The 22,012-nt window shown below is 41.4% G+C and overlaps 1 protein-coding gene across 3 annotated transcripts in view; it reads left to right on the forward strand.

The window, feature by feature from the left end:
- NAXD (NAD(P)HX dehydratase) overlaps window positions 1-22,012 on the forward strand; it is a 49,017-nt gene that overhangs the window by 12,081 nt on the left and 14,924 nt on the right. For all 3 annotated transcript variants that reach the window (XM_035565588.2, XM_035565590.2, XM_035565589.2), the window contains one exon: window positions 10,260-10,368. In XM_035565588.2, the coding sequence (XP_035421481.1) occupies window positions 10,260-10,368 (109 nt within the window). The remainder of the gene's footprint in view (window positions 1-10,259; window positions 10,369-22,012) is intronic.

Consider the following 22,012-nt stretch of genomic DNA (forward strand, 5'->3'; position numbering starts at 1 on the left):
CAACTTGGCGTCTTGCCAGGGTTCAACTGCCATTTTGTACAGCCAGAAGTCTGACATTTTATCATCTCCTCTGTGACTTGGCTGCTGCTATCTCTCAGGGGTATCTGCCTTCACCTCAAAGGGGATCACCTTAAGGAAAAAACACTTCTGAAAGTAGGGGCTCCTCTGGCTCCTTTGAGCTGCTGTAGCCGACCTGTGACAACATGACTAACAGAGGTGTGTGAGCTAGAAGTTGTGCGGTTGTGTTTCAGGTCCTTGGCATATGCCTGTCACTTCAAGGATGTGAAGAATGTTATATGAGGAGGATTGAGTAGGATTGCCGAAGGAGGGTTATGAAAATGGGCATCCAACATTGCAGTGTTACCAGGGCAATTCCGTGTGGCCACAGCTGCAGATCTTTCTGGGATTCATTTTTAGTGCAACGTCCCATGCTAGAGACACCCATAATGCAAGTTTCTCTGTGATTTTTATCTCGTGACTTCATTCTCTGTTCCTGTGTGTGAAGGTAGGAGAGCCGGAACTGCATGTTGCAGCCTGGGATCTGGAAAGATGAAGCTTTAACACCTGGCTCTGTGTGTCCTCACTGCCTGAGCTGAAAAATCATAGCTGTATTTCTTGGGACAATGAGTAGTCAATATTATCAATAGTAGCTTTTCCTTCTTAGTCAGGGGTTCTCTCAAAGGCATTATTGTTCCTTCAGCAATGACGGTATTAATAAAATCATTAATTAAAAATTAACCAGCTAGCCAGTTCAGTAATTTTGCTGACTGACTTTTTGCTTTCCTGTGGAGAATCTAGAAGTGTGTATTGCAGAAGTCAGGGTATTTGAATAGTATACTATTTAGTATACTGAGAGTATACTGTGTCTTGGTCATAGCTGCCTTGCTCTTGCTACCACCGTCTACATTTTGTGCTGTTTTTCTGTTTTCTCTGTTAGCATGCTCCTACCATAACATCTACACAAAACCAGACAAGATAAAACTTACTGAAATGCAGAAGCCAAGTTTTTTTTCAGTCATTTTCTGCATGGATCTTTGCTGTAGATATGTATAGACTTTCTTGCTTTAATGTTTGGAACTTTCTAGAAAACTGTTTTCAGGAGTGTTTTTATATTGCCTTTGTTAATTCCTTGGCTTAGGTCAGGTTGAGTAGCCTGCTTGGATACGTGTCTTGGGTTAGTTTATACTGTCTTGATAGGTCAGTGATCACAGAGTTAAATGAGCTATACGAACAGAGCTGGCTGTATTTTAAAAGAAGGTAAGAGTAAATCTATTCTGCTAGTTCACCTCTTAGTCCTCTTACGAGGACTTTTTTGTAATCTTACAGAGTTTTTCCTTCTTCATAGGCCTGGAAAGATCAAGATACTACTGAGTAACCCACTTACAACCTTCTTGTCAGACAATTTATTTGTAAAGTCAATAGTTTTATATTCCTTTTTCCACAGAGTTTTATCAGAGAAGCTGTCTGAGGTGTCAGGTCATAAATTTCTTGTGGTCCAGAAAAACTCATGTAATTTTTCCATTCTCAAAAAAAAAATCTTCCTTAAACAAAATACAGATTTAGAACTAATACCTTTCTCCCAGCTGGCCATATCTCTGGGTGTATATGGACTGGGAAGGATTGACAGAACTACCAAAAGTCTTACAGTTAATTGCAGAGTTCAACTTTTGCTTTGGATTTTGAAAAATATATTTTTTTCTCACTTTGAAATAAAAATGATTGAGGAGGAAAAATTTCATGAGGCTGGCCAGTGTGTTGAGGCCAGCTACTATTAATGAAGAAGCTTAGCTTTGGCCCTGGTTGCTGGTATGTATTTACTTGTTTTTACTTGATTTTGTCCATGATCTGATAAATTGAAAAAATTGTGAAGGCGAATCATGGATAGTGAGCTCCTGATACATTATTTGAGTTCACTCAGAAAAGCTGCTGTTTCTTCGCTTTATGGTGCCAAGTGAATAAAAGAGAGGAGATGTGTTCACCTCATGCTCTAGTCCCTTTCCTCCCTGTTGTTGCAAGGCTCCTTATCCTGGGTGAAAACTTATAGATGTTTTATCACTTCAAAATGGGAGATGTCGTAAAACATTTTTGACATCACTGTGGGGAGTGACTCTGCTGTTGCTGCATCTTGCTATGTCAGAAAGAGAAGCATACACATGTAGGTGCATTGTGTTCAGGTTAGGTCCTGGTCAAATTCATCCTTCTGAATACTTGCTATGCTGCTATGATTTGACACCGGGATTTGATTTCTTTGGTATATAATTTTTCTTGAGTTTGAGTGAAGAAAGGCATGATTGGTATTTGCTTTTCTTTATTATTTGAAGCTCTTAGGATCTCATTCCTTTTTCCAGCTGACAATCACCAAAACATGTTTAGGCTGAGACTTGTTCTGTCTTCTCAGGTGTAGAGAGCTGACTTGAAGTACTCAAGCCTTCCTGGTATTGGTTCAACTATCAGCTGTACCTTAAGAGCAGAATGTAAACTAGAAAGTGATATCAATGTAATAAAAACTTGTCACTTTGTTTATCAGTCAACATAGTAAAAGTAACATGCGTGAGTTTTTCTAGGGACATCTCAATTCTGCTTCATTCTGAGGAAAGTTACATTGTCATCCCAGCTTCATTCTGTCACTTAAAATCACAGATTTGGGTTGATTGCAGTCTGTTTGGAAGGATTTTTGACAGTTCCTGCTTACCAAGTCAGTTACAGGGAGTATTAATAGGGCAGGACTGCTTCCATTAACTCTAAAATATGAAAACAGCTGAGTCAAGACATTTGGTTATCACGATACTTTTGGGGTGGATCGCTGTAACACACGTTGGTGATGTGATGTAGTATTACATTGGTAATATGATTGAGATCGAAACACGCTAGAACTGCTTTGAAGGTTTGGATATATCTAAATGAAGGCCGTAAAATAATTGTTTTGGTACTTGTGGTGTCTTTACGAGGCCGGATGAGGTTGCCCTTGAGTGCTGTCGTCATGTCTGTGTGAGAAAGCTCAGAAAATAGATTGAAGCGATAGCTTCTTCTCCTTTGGGGCTCTTTCTCACAGGATATGAGGCTCTGCTCTGCGTAAGAGAGGTGACCCCATTTGTGTAATGTATTTAGGTTTGTTATTAAGGAGGCTGCGGTTGGCTCTGGTGCCTGTAGCGTGTTGACAACATACTGCCCAGTGCCTGGTGAAACAGATATTGTGCCTGAAATGAGAGCCTTTTGTGTCTGTGTAGCAGCTGTGGAATACGTTTGGGGTTTTGTCATCATTATTACAATGTGAAAGGTATGATAGGGTAACCAAGGCATTTTTTCCAAATCCATACCTTGGTAGGTAATTCACACTCGCACTATCTTGAAGGTGGAATACAGAGCAAGTACAGACTGTGGTGTCTGCATATAAAGAGCAGTCTCTGGCCGTGAACCTGGGACACCAGTGCTTCTCCTGGCTGCTGGCTAGCTGTTCTTGCCTGCTGTTAATATTTGAATGAAGCCTATCACATACACCTGCTTATTCAATAGCAGAAAAGGAATAATTGGTTTTAATATTATTCAATCCCTCCCTCATTAGGGCCTTTGCTTTTTTTTTTTTCTTTTCATTTTCCTCCCTGTCATTTAGTCAGGTTGTAGCAAGTAAATAACTAATGTCTGTGCAGCCTTTGCAGATTAAACACTATATAAGCATCTTTCAACAGCCTGGTAGGTGAAATTAACCATTTTGTCTTCTGAGCTTTGTTTTTGGCGTTTCAATATACTAATCTTAATTCTCTAAATACCTCTTTTTGGTCTCTAATTGCATCCAGCCAACTTCACACCACTGTCATCACTGAGATTGACTCTGCCTGATGGAGGTGCTTGGATCCTGTGAGTTGATCATGGGATCAATGAGGTTTCCGAGAACAAGCAGTTATTTCCAGTTCTATTCAAGGGGCTGAGAGATGCTGCCTGAAAAGTTTGGGCTTCTGGAAACTTGGAGTTAATTTACAAGAACGATGATTTAAACATCGAGAAATACAGCTACTCTGGGAATATATGATTATTTTAATTTTATGCTCATTTTTTGCACTGTTTGGTTTTGCTTGTAATTCCTTTGACCTAACCTTTGGAGAATAATCTCTCTCCCTATCTTATTTGCCCATTTTCCAATAATGACTTCACCCAAGGTTTACCACAATAGTTAATAATTAGCTTTCCAAGATAACTACCTAAATTCTAGAGCTACACATTATGTCCCGTCTTTTGCTCTTTTGATGTACTGTATAACATGACAGGATCTAAATGTCAGCAGGTCTAGCATTTGATTCACGTTAATATAATTACCTGCAGTGCTTGGACAAACAAAACCAAAACTCTTTCATCCTCAGATCAGAGACTTTTTCTCATCTTTGAAGATAAGACTCCAGGTTGGCTTTTGAAACTGCCCACTTAAAATGTCTTTGTCTGAGTTTACATAACAGACTTTTGCAATGATACATTTTAATGCATTTGGAGTTGGGCTCAATCATTCCAAGTGTGCACTGATAATGAGCAGAATTTAAAAAATATCTTCTCCGGTGAGGAGCCATATATAGTTGATCGGGTGACAGCAGTTGTGTCCCTTGACCTTCTCTAGCAGGAGGTCCCACTGGTTGGCATTTTACCAAGTCCAAACCTAAGATTTCTCAGATTACCTAGGTGGTTCCACCTGCCTAAAGCAAATGTGAAAAGCTGCTGTCTTGCTGCCTCCTGTACGTGCTGTCATTTGTGGTTATCTCCTATTTCCGTAGCTCCCAGTTATACCCGTGCTGACTTTGCTTCAGTTTCTTGTTTCTGTGTAAAATTTGACAAGGCTGCACCTTTTCATCGTTGTTCCTTTTCCCTCGTCTAGAAAGCAATGACAGTAACTGTCATTCATGGGGAAAGCTGCTGTGTTTAGACCTTTCTCTGATAATTTAAAGCTATTGCCTTGACAGCTTTTGATCACTCGGTGAAAGCCACTCTTTGAATAAAATACAGCACACAGCAAAATTCTTTTTGTTTTGGGGGGCAGGAGAGGGGAGTTATGTTTCAGGCCCTAGCTGTCAAGTGTTCTCCAACTCTGGACAGTGACCAGCTAGAGTAGACTTTCAAGCAGATGGTGACTATCAAATATCTGTTACAAACTGCTCTGGAAGATGTTTAGAAACTGTGGGTGATCTTAGGGCAATAGTCACCATCTATTTTCAGGCTCTTTGTTTTTTTTGGAAAGGTTATTACAGCGAGCTTTCACCAAGATAAAGATCTACAGAACTGTCTTATTTCAAATTTTATTGTGTGATAGTGAAATACAGAAGAGTCCTGAAGAGCAAAAAGCTTAAAGTTTCTATTTTTCTTATTAGCAGTTCAAAACTAAAAGATATAAAGGCTGTGAGGCTATGCATTTAGATAAGAGGCAACAAGGAGACTTCGCAGTACTGAATCTAGCAATTACTGTCATATGTACTGTAACGAAACCGGTGTACTTCTCGTATGTAAAAATAATTTGAGTGGGAAGCCAAGAAGAAGTTTTTTCAGCATGTACCGATTTTAGTTTGGTAGAAGTTATCTAAAGCTACCAGTAATTCACACACACACACAAAAAAAATTGTCCTCACCATTTCAGAGACTAGGTGGTGTTTTAATTTGAAGGGAAACTATTACCTTTTTAGGATTTTCCGTGAAAGTTACGTTCTGAAGGCAGAGAAAAGAGCAAAAAGATAAACATGTAAGATTCTGAACACCATGCCTTGGTCCTGTCTACGGAGGGGGTTCAAGGAAGGCAAATGATAAAGCTGTTGTGTCTCCCTTCCCAAGAGACTGCAGTCTTCTCCGCATGAACTGAGCGAGGCTTTGTGTCTCTCCTCAGCCTCTCACTAACAGCCAAGGAAAGTTTGATCAGAGAAACACGTGTGGGGCCCTTTTTCACAGTGTGCCCCACTGTGAGACTGTAGGATTGCTTATTTATTTACCTCCGCTTCGACTAATGGACGATGTGTAAAGTTGATTGTTTGACAGGAGGTTATCTTTCTGACACTTGACACTGGCTTTAGACTCTTCCTTGCCTACTGGCCTTCACAGGAATTAGATGGCTTAAGCAAGCTTTGTCTGTTTGCCTGAAAAACAATAATTCTGTTGTCTTGCAGATGTTATTTTTGTGTTTATGCTGCGGTAGTCCTTTTCTGTATGCAGTCAGAGCTTTATCAGTTGTTCTCCAGACAAGCTAAGATTTTGACAAAGCTTTGGGGTTTTGGAAGGCTGTTGGTTAGTTGCTTGCTTGAACAACAGTGAGCTGTCATAATCTAGATTTCCTAAGAAATGTTGTCTGACAACATTTCACGTAATAGTGGTTAGCTGGAAATTAGGTAGCTCTTTAAAGATCTGTTCATTGCCTGCAAATCTACAACTGTGGTCTGTCACCAGAATATTTTATTGCACGCATCTGCACAGTGCTATTGTAGTTCTCCATCCGTGTTTACTGGTGTAACTGCTTCAGTTCAGCTTCCTAAATTATTCCCATTGTGTAAGATTACTTTTATTTTGGGAAATAAAAGACGAGAAAATTGGAAAATAAACAGGACAAGAGGCAGTGGGCACAAACTGAAACCCAAGAGGTTCCATCAAGACACCAGGCAGCACCTCTGTGCTGTGTGAGCGCTGGCACAGGCTGCCCAGGGAGGCTGTGGGGTCTTCTCCTTGGAGGCCTTCAAAAGCCGCGTGGAGATGGGCCTGGGTTCCTTTCGCTTGAGCAGGGGTTGGACTAGATGTCCTCCACAGGTCCCATCCAGCCTCAGCCAGTCTGTAGTTCTGTGAAAACCCTAACTTTTGGTTAATCAAAGTCTTGATCAGGGAAAATAACAGCTCTTTCTCTCACTCTCTTCAGAAGTTCAAATGCTGTTTTCTTGGGGCCTTGCAAGAGATCTTCTGACTACTTTTATATTAGTATTAGCCTGACTACTTTTATATTAGTATTAGCTTTGCTCTTCGGAATAGGAGTATTGCCTTTGTGATTCTTATTTTGGAAAAAATCCATGTTTCTTTATCTTATGGCTCTGCACCCCCTAAAGACAATACTTGTCTTGTTTACTCAATCCCTCTCTATCCAAGCCTGAAGATTACATCTCTTTTGATCAAGGGGACATCATCTTTATACCTCGTACCTTTACAGATACTTTAAAAAAATGGTGCTAATTTAAGTTGTGTGTGCATGTCTTTGGCAGTGGAGGCGATAATTAAATGGAGTGGTTCGAAATCAGGTTAGGAATCAGGCAGAGCAATTGGCGTGAAGGGACAAAGGAAGTAACAGTTATTTTTGTGGGCACAGTACGCAGCGAACAGCTGAGGGTATGATTTGTGTTTTGTGCTGGTACTTCTGAAATATTTTGTATTTGTTTGTTTTTTAATCCCCAGAGACACAAGAATACATGTTGGTTTTGTCTGCAGTAGTAAACTAAACAGAGCCAAGGCATATTTATTCCCAGTTATCTGAGCATTATTATCCATACTGCCAAATTATCCAAATGATCCTGGGCAAGGTTTTGGCCCACGCCATGTAGCATTTCCTAAGCAACTTCTTCCTTTGCTGAGGAATTACTACAGTCCAGGGGCTGTGCCTGATAGGCAGCTTGGTTGTTAACCCTGCTCTGAAGCCTTACAGTGTAGGGGCCATTTGACTTCTGCGTCAGAAAACCAATCTTGGGAATGTTTAAATATTGTGCGTAGACTGTAGCTGTTAAGACCTGAAAGAGTTTCTGTTTGTGCTACGTCCTGTGGTCAGGAAAGTTGGAGATGATTCCCATTCATCATCTTCCTGAAGAAAGTTACGCGGTGGTCATTTTTACTCAATCAGCTTTAAAATATTACTACTTTGATGTCTGTGTGTGGGACTAAGCTGTAACCTGATGTGATAAGCCCTTCCACTTTCAGACAAGCAGAGTCAGGAGAGTTTATAAGGTGTCCTTAGGTGCGTAATTGCAGCTGTTGTGAGCAACCGGTACCTTGAAGGTGTGATGCTACTTGGAGGCAGTATTCGTTCTGCTTCCTTTTATAAAGAATAAAAATCCATCAGATATTTTTCAGCATGTTTTTAATAGCTGATTTTGCAATGTAATAGTCATTATCACCATTTTGAATCTCTTGGCCCTTCATGTGCCTTGGGTTGCTTCTCGATGCGGAATTGCGAAGGAGTTATGTGAAACGTCATGTTTGTAAAATGCTTTGAAGATGAAAAGCTCTACAGTAGGTTTCTATTATTATTACCAGGGGCAAAGTGAGCAGGAGTGGCTTCGTGTTGGACTGTTCATTTCCCAAGAGATGGCTTTGTTTTGAAGAGCGTACATTATCGGTTGGGTTGGAGACCAAACTATCTTATTTGAAGTCTGAATATAAAGAAACTAGTAAACTTTCTACCTTGAGATTATTTGCATGAGAAAGTTTATTATTTGCAGAGGAAATTTTGGTACAATCTTCGCTCTATTTAAAGTAACGTTTATTTTGTGTACTTGTCTTCCGCTATCCAGAACTGGTTTGAATCCAGTCCTCTCAAACATCCTTACCAGGAAAGCAGGGTTTTGCTATAGATCACCTCTCCTGGTCTAAAGCTAAAACCAGTTTCAATATGTAATATATAAATAAAAATGCGTTCAGAAATGCTGACACTTACTAGAATTTGGTTCAAAGACAGGTTTTCAAATGTTCTACCTACCACATATTAAGAAAAGAAAAAGGGACTTTTTTGATACGTGTGTTAAATATTGATTGAAATACTTGTGTTTTCAGCCTGTATTGACATCAGGTGGTTGTAGGAAGGAGTAGGGGCCAGTGATTCGGACATCCTCAAGCCGCTGCTGTGTCCCTGTGGCCTAGAGGATGAGGGGGAGCCGTGCGGCTCCAGCAGAAATTCGACTTCAGCTCGCTTAGCGGGGAAGCTGCTTCAGGGTCACCTGAAGGGATACGTGTCATCACGTGGCTCACCGTCCCCCTTGCCCTTGCCATGGGCTGTCACTTCCACCCCGCAGAGCTGTTTTGACAGAGCCGTGTCCCGTGGCGTCAGCCCCGGGCGCCGCCGGGGATTTGTGAAGCGGCCCTTGGTGGTGGCGAGGCCTTTGGGCCGCGGCCAGGCGTGAGCAGGCCGCCTCGCTTGTGCAGCTGCACGAGCTTCTGGCTCCTGCCTGGCACTTGCAGAAATCGCTGTGGAATTTGCTGATTCTGCCAGACCCGGGCTAAACACTTGTTCCCGAGTGGTGTGTCCCAGCGGTACAGCTGTCGGTTATGAAAAACATGCAGGGGCTTTTATCCGCAATAATAGAGCTCTGTCGAAGTATCGCAGGCTGAAAATATCCTGAGTAGTGCTGTTGTGTAGCACCTCCTTGCTTGGCGTGCAGGGAGCTTTTGCCCCCCGTGCTTGGGTTAAAATGTTCATCTGTTATCAGCCACTTGTGCCGGAGGTGGGGAGGAAGGCTAAACTTCCCCTCCGTATTGACAGTAAGGATTTACTGACATTGTCCAGCTGTGCTTTCAAAATGTTCTGACCTATTTACACAACAAAACCGATCCAAACAAAATAAACGTTTCTGGTGAGCTGCTGAATGCTGGCTTGCAGCGGTTGCATTTGGCAGTGGGTATTCGTGTCGTTTTTCCAACACAGGCAAAACCTAAACACTACAGAGATCTTAAACATTACAACCCCATGATACCCGTAGTGAACAGCTTCCTGCGTCTCTTGCCTTTTGGGGAAAGGGGACAGTTTGGCTGCAATTCAGTTGGAACAGATGCTTATGAAACAACAGACAAAAAAAGCACTCGAGTAGATTTATCATTTTGCCATACAGAATAATAAATTGCATAATTTCCAGCAAGCTGCAATATACACTTGTGAGATGGTGGATCTCTCTCCAAGGTGTAATCTCTACAGGGAAACATTAAATAGGGAACTGTGACAGACTGTAACAACTGTTGATTCCCTGCCCTTTTCTTCTATTTTTTTTTCTTTTAATATTTTGTAATAGCTTTAGGGGATACTTGTAATTATTTCCTCATTTTTATGTGGTATCCCTTAAGGAATGAATTGAGAGAAATGTTTCATTTTAGCTATTTGGACAACCATGCCATATTTCCTGGGCTACAAATGTTTGGTAATTTGAAGGATAAAATTGCCTGACACTCAGGATATGAGAGAGCTCTTTCTGTCTTGCACCTGGAACTCAGATTTTGAGAATACTAAAATGAACCCTTTTTGAACATGCCTTTTTTTGTTTTCCCCTAATTTTGTTTAGTGATAGTCCGAATGCTGTCTATGAGGTGGAGAAGTGGTTACCACGACTGCACTCAGTTGTCATAGGACCTGGCTTAGGTAGAGATGAAGTTCTACTTGAGAACGCAAAGGTAATATGTTTCCTGCTATTTTATTCTATGTCTTCATGCTGAACTTTATTAACCAATTCCATATCTATGTGATTACACTGATGTTTCTGGTTAACAACTAACAAATTAAGTAAAATTGTTGCAATATATTTCCATGATTGAAAGGGGGGGGCTCTGTGATAAAATACTTTCTGTAGTTCGTTCGTTCTTATTTCTTTAAGAAGGCTATATATTTATTTTTTATGAGTGGTTAGTATTTATTGTAGCAATTATAATTTAAAGGGAAGAGTTTAATTGGATATTGTTGACAGAAAATGGCAGATGTTAATTATGGTCTTCATTATTAAAATGAAGAGTGATACTTTACGTTCAGGCACCCACATAGTTGTTTTGATTTGCTTCTGTTTTGATTGTGAAAGTTGCTAATTAAGAAATAGATGTTGGCACCTCTGAAGGGCTCTGTGTTTTCTTAGGTGCCGAGCACCTGTACTGTAAGAACCTAAATATGAATTTCAGTTCTAATTTTAGGAGCTGTGTTTGGCAGCTTGTGAAAGGAGAGGAACCAAAGAACAGGGACTGTGTCCCCTTGCAATAAGAAATAATAGTCTTAATTATAAAATGTTGCAGATTTCTACTCTGGATAAAGAAGTAATCCTATTTTCTGTCAAGTCTTAGTGGAAAGCTGAAAACAGGAGCTTAGATAGCTCTGTGCTCTAACTAATAGGCACTTACACAGTCCTCCAGACGATGTCTTGTATTACTGCCAATAGATCTCTGCATGTTCAAAGTACGTATTTCACTTTGTACAAAATTAGAGTGACATTACTGTAAAAAAGAATTCTGAGGACTATTACTGAATTAATCAGTGGTATTAACAAGTGCAATTAATAGAAATTACAGAAATGTTGACAGTTGTACAGTGAAATTACAAATCAGGGAAGGCAAGAGACTGGAGACCACACGATCCAAGACATTCAGAATACCTTGGGATTGATGGAGGGCATTTTTGCTAGGCTTTTGTTAGAGAAAGTTGCTGTTGTAGTTCTTCACTACTTTAATTCTCCTTCTGCTTTCAAAAAATGTTTGTTTTATGATATAGAGGTGCAAAACTAAAACAAAAACAAAAAAAAACACCAAAAACATGACTTTGGAGAGTGGCAATAAAGAAAATTATTACAGCTGATGAAGAAATCAAATTTGATGCTGAATGTAAACTTTCAACAAAGATGTTTTTTGAAATCTTTCTTTAGAATTCTTTTTGCAGAAAAAAAAAGATTTGAGCAATGATTTTTCCTTTTTGTTTTATTTTTACTTTTTTTTTTTTCCTAGGGGAAATTAAACAAAAGAAAATAAGGCTTTGTTTAGAATATCTAAAAGATCTAACATAAGCTTCTTCAGTCCATCTGGGCTTTCTAAATATCTGTCATGATGTTCTTATCTGTAAGATATTATGTGGAAGATTCCTTTATTATTTTTTTCTTCATTGCTAAAAATAATTTTTGCTTTCTTAGTGAATTGCAATCATACTTTTACTTCAGCCTGGGTGTCCTGTTTGAGCTTTCTTGAAGTTAAAGAAATAAACTCAGCCAACGAAGACAAGCTGTTTGGTAGTTCTTCCATGCTAGGGCCGTGTTTATGCGAGCTGTAGATCTGACCTTGTTAATTTCAAGCCACATTAAAGCTCAAGTTCTTTGTCTTCGCTATAATTATGTAAGTGTTCATTAGTTATTCAGTTGTGTTGTGTTTCTTTTTTTTTAATCCAGCAACCATAATCTTCTAAATTCTTCATTCATCCAAAAGCTTTAAGAAGTGCATGTAATTGGGGACAAGTGAACTCTGGTTACCTGCTTGAGGAGGGCTGGTGTTTCTCTGTGCTGAGGAAAGGCTGAGCCTCCCTCTTGCTTCAACAGTGAATTTTAAGCTTTGTATCACTCTTCACCTTCCAAAAAACAAGCAAGTGATGATAGCGTTGCTATTTTAAACTCTTCCAAGGGGCTGACTGGGTATATAATTTTCTCTCCTCTCTTTAAGCTAACCTCAGCGTGCTGTCATTTGAATACAGGGCTGAGATGCAGATTAGTGTCTGCTTTTGTTTCAGGGGTTTGTATCACAGTGGCGGTGACGATGGGAGGAGGCTTCTCCTCTTCCTCATTCTGCCCCATTAAAGTGATGAGGCCTAGTCGTCTGTCACCTCTCTGATGCTGTTCTTGTTTGGGTCTTGTCGGAACTGTGCCAGCACGTTGCCAACAAATGTGCTCACCCAAACAGTCATGTGTTTGGGCTGCTTTTCTCTTCCGAGCATTGAGAAATCAAGGCACTAAGGCAGCGACCTGCAGTTTCTGGTATATGGCCGGAGGACAGTGATTTTTGTCATGGAATAGCCCTAGTGCTTGCTGACCAGGTGGTGCATCTTCTCACTCAGGACCCTTTGTTCTCTTGGTGACCCTATGATATTGTCTGCCTCCTTCATGCTTAGTGCCTGCAGTGTGTGCCTGCAGTGTGGCATTTCAGGTCTTTTCAACAGTCTGATGGAAAAGAAGCGCTTTGTGATTGGTTTCCTCCTACTTTTTTCTTGAGTGTAGTGGTGCTCTGAATACGTACTTGTAGGCTTCCTGTGATTGTCTGGTTTCGGCTGTAATTCCATCCACAAGTCCTGTTAAAAGAAGCTAACTCAACAAGTTTTATCCCCACCTCTCTTGTATGAGCCTGTGCTAAAACCCTCACATACTGTTCCTCAGTTGCCTGGGTGAGATCTGATGTTCTGTCAGAGCTTCCTAGTTACAGGTTTGCAGGACCAGGAGCTGCAGGTTCAGAAAAATCTGCTAAAAAAAGCTTTTGTTGGGTCCTTTTTTGTTGTTTGGATCCCGTGCAGGTGTGGCGGCTCTAGACTTGGCATGATTAGACCTTCCATCTCTGGAGCAAATAAGCATTCCAGGCTATTCTCCAGAAAGAGAAAGGAACAAAAAATCATTTCTGCTCCACACCTCAGCTTTGGAGCATCCAGGTTGAATCTTCTCTGCTCCCCGTTCTGCTTCAGTCCTCAGTAGTGCTGTTTCCACATCTTGTGTGGAGCTTGGCTACCACAGCCAGCTTCCTTGTAGGCAATCCCAGGCCATCTGTTTTTCATTGTCTGTGGTTGATCCTGGCCAATGGCGACACTACCACTGCTTCTTTGTGTTCGCCTCAGCTGGTATGCAAGCTGGTGGTGGTTTAGACTCTGAGACAGAGTTCAGCTGTCATGTGCAGACAAGGCCAAGGTTCCTGGGATTGTCCTCAGTCACTGCTTAGAGGCAGCATATTCCCAAAGCTATTGTCTGTTCGCCTTTTATTTCACACAGAAGAGGTGTTGTGCCCGTATTGGATGTCCCCACCACAGAGCGCTTTCTTCAGCCATTTCAGGGATGATGATTGCACTTCTGGTCTTACTCTGATGTGATTTTTTTGTAGCCTCAAGTTTGGAACAAAGGGAATTCTCACCAGTACCATCAACCAAGTTCCTGTCTTCCAGGATGATGAGTGCAGTTCCTCAGAAGAATTGGGAAAGGAGTCCTATATTCCTTGCAGAGCCCTTTGGGAGGGTAGATGATACTCCCTAATGCTTCAGGTTGTTCCTGTTTCTGCCTGCTGCCTGGCAATCAGGAAGTTATGGGCTTAGCTGTTCCTATATCAGTTTCCAGCCTCTTGTCATCTCCTTTCCCCTTCTCCTCCTGGCATGAATGCAGAGCAAAGAAAAGCATTCAGCCTTGTGAAGAGCCTTATCCTTAATCGAAGCGTGACTTTGACGTTGAAATCATCTTTCGTTGTCACTGGGTTCATTGCCTCTTCCCCTGAACTGGTAGCAGTGAATCCTGCATTCGGCCACTCTGGTCTTCCTGTGTTTTGTCTTGCAGCAGCAAAGGTAGATGGCTGTTTTCAGCAGAGCGTGCTTGCTTTCCTCCTGCAGGAGAGGTAATGATTAATAGCAAGATCAACTGGGTTCTCAAAATGCACGCTTGTTCCTCTTACTCAATTCTCAGTCTTCGTTTTAGCTCCAAGAAAATGTTCTGAATACCAGCCTGGGTTCTTCTTTTGACTGAGGCCCTGCCCAGCTGCCGTTTCTGCCCATTGCTGTTGGTAGATAATACTTCTGTTCCTCTCCCCCCAGCCCCCTTACCCCAAGATGAGGGCTTGAGCTCCTGAGGCTCCTGAGACAGTCATTCAGATATTATTTTCTCCTTGAAGATCTCTGCTATCTGCTAGGATATAAATTTCAGAAAGCTCATCTTCCACCCCTCTTCAATCAGTAGCTAGTTAAGGTTGCATGGAAATGTCTTGCCTTTAATTACTTCTAGCAAGGATTGAGAGAGGTTTGGGTCATTGTCATGGGTCCCCTCCATGGAGTGTACCCAGAGAGTCCATTGGAAGCTTTCCCTTTTAGGTGGATTCTCAGTCCCACCTCAAACGAGGTATCGGCCTTTCTGCCTTTGTTTTTTGTTGATGTGGATTAATTTCCCACCTTCGGGCCTCATGCCATCAGGATTTACTCAACACTTCACAGCCATAATAGATGGTAAGAAAGGGACCAGATGCTTCAGTATGCTATATCTGCACTGGTTTTTACAAGCTCAAAAGGACTACAGGGTATGGAGCCACCTTCTGTCGTCAGAGCAGTCTGGTAAAGCTAAATCTGCCTCCATGAGCTTTGAGAAGCGATTTCCTCTTGATATCTGAGCAGATACCTAAACGCACTGGGATCTGTTTGTATTTATTAAAAGGCATCTGAGAAGCACCCCAGGCTAATGCTGCGGTTGTCAAATCAGTGTCGTCTGTGATACCTACCTCTGTGTATGAGTGTGAACAACAGGATGCGTTACTCTTTGGGAACACCGCTCGTGTGGACTCAAATTAGCAGAAAAATTATTTGCCAAGAACTTAGTTTTTCGCTACGTGTAACGTGAGCACGTGCTTCCCGCCCTGTTTATGTCATCTGCAAAATCCTCTGGAGATTCCTGCTGTGGGGATTCAGCAGTTCGTAGGGAACTTGAGTAGCACCGAGGACGTGCAGCTTTCTTTCTCCTGCCCTCAGCTAGGAGGAGGTGAGGTGGATGGAGTCTTATGCCTGTGATACTGCAGAGACAAAAAACAGAGGGCGTGTGTGTGCACCCATTGTGAAAATGTATCTGTAAATTGTGTATTTTTCTCAGCCCCCGCCCAACCCCTAAGACGGATGCATATCCTCCAGGTAGTATCCGGTGAGAAAATACTCTCTAACTAGCCAAGAGTCATTGCTTTCAGACAGCCTGGTGAGAGTCAGAATTCATGGAGATCTTCACCTAAGGTGAGGCAGCTCCTGGGATATGATGCGGTCGGTTTTGGTGCAGATAAAGCTTGGGAAGGCCAGCTCTAAGCAGAAAGACGCTGTTGGTTACACTGAGCAGTACTGCTGCTTATGCTCAGAACTATTAGTATTCTGTGGCTTCCTCACAAATGTCTTGATTAGAAGAACAGTGTTTGAAAATATGCTAACAGGACCTTAAATACAGGTTTATGCAGCTTGCAAGCAGAATTTATTTTCTAATATATGTAATGGGTCTTGATGAAAGTCATTCACGGTGAAGTGGGATGTTTATTTGCTTTCTGTGTGCAGGCTTATATTGTTGTTTAACTTGATTTTGATTCCTAAAAGCATTTGTAAGCAAAATGCTGGTACTTAATACCTTTTCAACTTTCTGAGCAGTATTCAGCTAAGAAGGCTAAAAAGAAATTGGCAGTGATAAATTCTGCAGTTCAACTTAAGTTTATTTGTTTCTTTTTAAGACAAAATGCCAACAGCTCACCATGAATATCCCAAGCCAAATTTAACATTAACATAACCAACCATAAATTGGAAACCTTAAAGAGTTTGCTGTGGGAGTGTAAATGTTCAGTGGATGAGACAGCACGTGAAAACTCAGTGCATTTATTTATTCTGATTTACCATTCTTACTTTGGATTGAAGTAAGCAGGATTATCGCTTAAACTGGATTTGGATGGGTTTAGGGACGGGAATACATAAATGCAGCTTCCCAAGTGGTATCTAGTTGTGCATGAATTCGCAAGGGCGGGTTCTGCATAGCTGGGATAGCACTTCAAAGGCTTTTGCTTTGTTTTCTTGTGTTTCTTCTTGTGTTCAGACATGATGTTCGGTTATGTCACTTCTTTTAAAATTTAACATATGATTGAGGCAGACATTAAGCTGCAGTTTTCTTCCAAGTCAGCAACTGATCTGCTTTGAATTCAAACAGAGAATCCAGAAGTGGATCACTCTTATCTTTTTTTTTTTTAATGTGGAACAGAACAGTTTTGATTAACCAACATCTTACAGCATTTTCAAGCTTTGTAAGTTGCAACAGCAGCTTTTAACATTTCCCAAAGCACCTGATGAGGTACTGGGGTACTCTTTAGAGTTGTTTTCACCGTCTGCCTGGCTTAAAAGAAATACTTTCCTGTGCACCTGAAAATTGATTTTGGAAAGGAGGGCCTAGCATATGATAATACGGGTAAAAGACAAAAGACCCTGTTAAATTGAATTTAGCAGAAACCATGAGATAAAGATGCTATTTGTGTCAAAGAAGGGATATTTGTCTCTGTTATATGATTCATTCAGGTGGCCTGAGTTGTGGTTAGTAGTTAATCATTTTGTACGTAAGCTTTGAGAGCTTAAAATGATTAACGAGCTAGTGATAGTTACGCATACAGAAATCTATAAAGTAAAACTGAAGCAATTAAGCTAGCTAAAGGTAATTTATATAGATGTTGGCTACAAAGTGAGATTCTGATTGACGATGCTGAATTTTGAAAGGAGGATGAATTCTCGCATCACTTTGTGGATGACACAAAGGTGACAATGCAAAGAGCCTCAAGCAGAGGAACTCCAGTTTTAACGATTTTCAAAACCTTCTGTATCAAATCCCCTCTCTTTAGGGAAGCTTCTTTCCCACCTCCCCCCCAGCAACCGTGGCTGTAGCCTTGAGCACAGCTTGGACTTGGAATATGTGTCTACCTCTAGCTGTGCAAGATTACACACTCGTGCTTGCCAAGCCCATTTTCCAAGCCTCTCTGCCACAGAGCTGCATCCTGACTTCTGTGCAGCCGAGGCCATGCTAACTCTGCATTATTGCAGGTTTGAAGCAAGGAACACAGAAATGTTTCCTCAGGTTTTTAGTGCCTCTCTGTAGGAGTTGGCGTGCAGTGTGCTGGGGTGGGACTTGTTTTTAACTCCCGGGCACCTTGGTGAGAGGTGGGGGCTGCAGAAACATTTCCAGCTGCAGTATTTACAGGGAAATTTCTGTCTATTTCTTCCTTTGTATCTCTTTCTCCCAGGCAAAACTATGGATTTGGGCTTGCCAGATGAGAGTAGGTAGGGTCCACGTGGAAAACACAAGGAAATAGAGAAGGCATTTCAACAGCAGTTTCCGAGCCTTGGAAGGCAGTAGCAACTTCCAGTAGTGTTTTATTTGTAAAGGGAGCTGCTATTGCTTTTTGATCATTTATGGTTGTACAAGACATAACCAGTGCCAGGTTCTGCCCTTTTGCATGTCTCTGCCGCTCCAGAAGCTAGGAATTGTTGCTGCCTCGAGTCTGGCTACTCCAGCTTAGTTGGACAGTCCAGTGTAGTCAGGTCAGCAGCACGTACTGCTGGACTGCAAAACCAGTCGCCTGGTTTTTAACCAGTATTTCAGAAGTGGTATTTGAGCTTTTAAAGAATGGGCCTCCCGTCTCATCTCTCTTAGAAATCTGGTTATTGACAAGTTGTAGGCATGCAAGCTGTTGTTTAAAGGATCTCACCTGCTTAACAGCGCTCCTAAGACATTTTGTCTTTACTTTGGAGCGTCTAGCAAAAAATTTCACAACATACTTGGCATTTGCAGATTGCACTAGAATATGTTTTGGTGGACTGAGAACAAGATTATGCTGCTTACTGAAGCGTTTGGATGTCGTCGTGGTCAATGCTATCCAGCATGCTGAGTCTTGAACTTCTTTTTGAACGCGTGGGTAAGGAATTTAGCCAAGAGTGAGCCAAGACGTGACTCTTTTGCAGGACCTAGGAAATGCAGCGTTCATTGCTGGTGCCAGTAAAGGAAACCTTGCCCACAATATCTCTCCTGTGCAAGGTAGAAAGATGACCGTGATGTATCCTTAGTGAAAATTAATTGTTGTTGTGGGGTAGATGTTGAGTCATATGCTGCTTTTGTGGTTTTCTGTTTATTTCATTAAAATTCAATCTTCTGTTAAAACCATTGGCTCCAATTTCCTGATTCTTCCCTTTGCAAATACCGACTGCCAAGGTTATTGTGCGGCTAAACCAGTTCATCAGGAAAACCACAAGTAGCGATACGGCTGATAGTATGTCGAAAATCATTGCAGGCATGCTGCTGCCAATCCACATCTAATTAAAAAAGCTGGAAAACACATTTAAGTCAGGTGTAGGCAAAACAATGCATAATTGTCTTTTCCAAGGAGCCGTGGAGGGCCGGCTTGTACACTGTTTTAATCAGGCAGAGTAAATAGGACGTGTGTATGGTATTGCTGGTTTGTGGGCTTGCAGGGAGGTGTCCAGACTGACTGCAGAGTTCTGCAAGAAGCTGTGGAGGCTCACCTGGACTGTGCTGCCTGGTGCCTTCTCCGTGCGCAGCAGGACTACAAAGCTCAGTACCTCTGACAAAAGGCTGTCCAAAATCCCCAAAGTGTTAGGGCTCTCTATATGAAAGGTGAAGATTGAAATTCGGGCCTCACTGAATATCACAGAGGAAGGGTCTGGGTTTCAGTCTCTGATATCTTGGCTAACCCAGCTGGCCGTAGGCTGTGAAGCTGGACGACGGCAGCACATCGCTTTTGCTTCTCCTTGTTGTCCTCTCTGCTTCGTGACCAGTGCCAAGGTTGCCCTGTCAGGCCAGTCCTTCATTTTGGGTGTCCCTGAGCGCTTATGAGACCCCAAGTGAAGGGCGTGCTCCTGCCCTCTTCTGCACCAAGCTGAACCACTGGTTTTGCAGCATAGTAGGTTCTGTGTAGGTTCAATGTAGTCCATTGGAATATCTTGGAGCTAGAATCTCCAAAATCTTAACGCTCAAAACGCCATTTGAGGGGAAGGGGCAATGTCTTGGTTTTGTCATTGATACCTGTATGCGATGCTGTTTAATTATGTGACTGGCATTTGGAAACCTGCCCTAACTTGATATCAGGTGCATTCCTGGTGACATTTCTTAGTAGTTTTAATTAGCAATGTTCTCTTCTATATCCTTTTGCATATAAGTAATTGTTACACGGGATAAAAGTGAACAGATGGCTCCTGCTCATACAAAGAGTCCCATTAGAAACCATTAAATACATTTTGGTGCGAAAGTAGTTAGTCTGAGCTGTATTAATTATACAATTAGCAGAGAAGATTTTTCTGTATGCCGCAAGTATTAACACGGGAAAGTCCGTGCCAAATATGAAGAGGCAGATTTGGCTGAAAATTCATGGTGCTTCCATAAATAAAATACCCCGCATAGAGGAGGATGTAACCATTACTGCTCTATACCCCTCTTACTCAAATAATTATTGTATGCGGTATTTGCAGTAATAGAGTGTTTAAAAGCAGGGTTTGTCTCACCTGTTTCTTGATGTCTAGAAACAGAGCATTAAGTTTTCTCTCCCCTCTCTGTGGTAACTGAGGAGGGACAGGTATGTTTGCCGGCGATGCATCCCGCCCTAAATGCAGTGTCTAAGCCGATGGCACTCTCACGGTGAGCCATTTCACCCCTAAATGGCAGCAGGTGAGGTGAGTCCTGTCCCCAGTCACAGGAAGCAGAGGTTCTCCAATGAATGCTGTGTCCTTCAAAAGGTGGTTGTCTTATGGGGGCTTTCTTATCTCTGTTTTTACGGTTACCACGTTACTCCTCTCCCCAGAGCTTTGTCTCTGAGGTTCCTTGTCTGTCTCCAAGCAGCTTCTGTCTGGGTTTAAGGAACAGGAGGAAAGGAGAATAATTACTTTTGGATTTGTGTTTTTGGAATAAAAAATGAGCTTTCTAAACAAGGCAAAGAACTTTGTATCCCCTGATTATTTGTTTTATAAGGAGAGAAAGAGAAAGCAAAGATCGCTTCAGTAAGTTAGATTAGAAATTGATACCTCAGAGACTCAGTACACAACAAAAGTTGCTTGGCCAGTAGATTTTTCTTAACTACATCTGAGTAGAGGTCAGATGTCTCTCATAGATCGTGGAGGGCATGTTAGAGAAGTGGGAGCTCAAAACATTATTAGGAAGAAATGCCTTATTTCTCCAGAATGTACCAGTGACCTCACCTTCCAGAAGCAATTTACCTGTACGTATACTTCTGTGCTTTGTGGCTTCCACTTTTTTTTTATTATTATTATTATTAAGCATACAATCTTTAGGTAAACAGTGGATCTTCAGAATTCATTGATTTAGCCTATTGTTAGATATGTAGAGAAATTCTAACCACTAGGCAAAATGGCAGTAGTGAGAAAACATGAAAAGGGGCCAGATGGTAACAGCAACAGCCAGACCTTAACTGTTTCAGAAACAGAAAACATTTGGCCAAATTAATTCACTGGATTGATCATAATGAAGTTAGGAGAATCGTTTGGATGGATATTGACTTCTGAGATCTGTGTCTTGCATCAGGCTTCATTAGGGGAAATCTTTTTTGGTTTTAAAAAACAAACCGTCATGGAAGATTGGCGTACTAAAACCGACATAGTGTAATAAACTGAGGATTCATATTAATTGGAAATGGGACAGCAATCATTGAAGTGTACTGAAAGGGTTTGGGGAAGCTGCCAATGAGCAAAAATATTCTGTCTAATTAAAACTGGTTATAAAATAAGGTTGCAGTGAATGGTATTTGTGTTGTCAAAAATTCCGGGGGATGATCTGAAAGCTTTCTTACATAGTGTCTTGCTAACCTCTGGGGTTCAGTGCGGTCTGATATCTAATCAGAAGAGCCTAGTACAGTTCAAAAGTAGTTGGACTTTTAGATGTATAACATTCATTTATGCAGAAAAAAAACAGGGTGCCATATCCACAGCAGTATTTTATTATAACCAAGCGAGTCAAATTAAATGTAACTGTTAATGAACACAGTAGGGGCAAAGCGGTACAGTTTCTGTGAAGGAAATCTGAGCTGTGCACATCTGTACTGATTAATATTAACGAATAAAGAAATGACTCCATCTCATGAATTTCTTAAAATCTTTGAAAGAAAGGCTAGCTAGTTTTCAATATGCCACAACTAATTCTAGGTATGTTCTAAGATTCCTTCCTTGCACAGCTGTTAAATATACTTATCTGTAAATTTGAATAATTTAGTAGTAGTTGAATGGTATGAGTTGTGTAAAACTTGTTATTGCTTCAAAATTATTTAAGTAGCTGAATATAAATGAAGACTTGTGGTATTTCCCTGGAACCCCAAGAAGGATGGACACCTGGTGGGCTGTGAAACAGCCCAAGCTGAGACCTGTGCAAGGGTGTGCATGTAATGGAAAGGTTTATATTCTGTAGTGGCTTCCAATTTAGCTGCAGCTGTGTTTTGAGAGATGTCCTCAGGCTTGTTGCGGTGGGTAGTGTTTCAGTCTCACACTTACGACATGAAAACAGTGCCTAAGCAAACAAAAGTAATGTTGGGTTAAAGCATGCTGCTCGAT

This window comes from Cygnus atratus, chromosome 1 (assembly GCF_013377495.2).
Source record: "Cygnus atratus isolate AKBS03 ecotype Queensland, Australia chromosome 1, CAtr_DNAZoo_HiC_assembly, whole genome shotgun sequence".
NCBI classification, from domain to species: domain Eukaryota; kingdom Metazoa; phylum Chordata; class Aves; order Anseriformes; family Anatidae; genus Cygnus; species Cygnus atratus.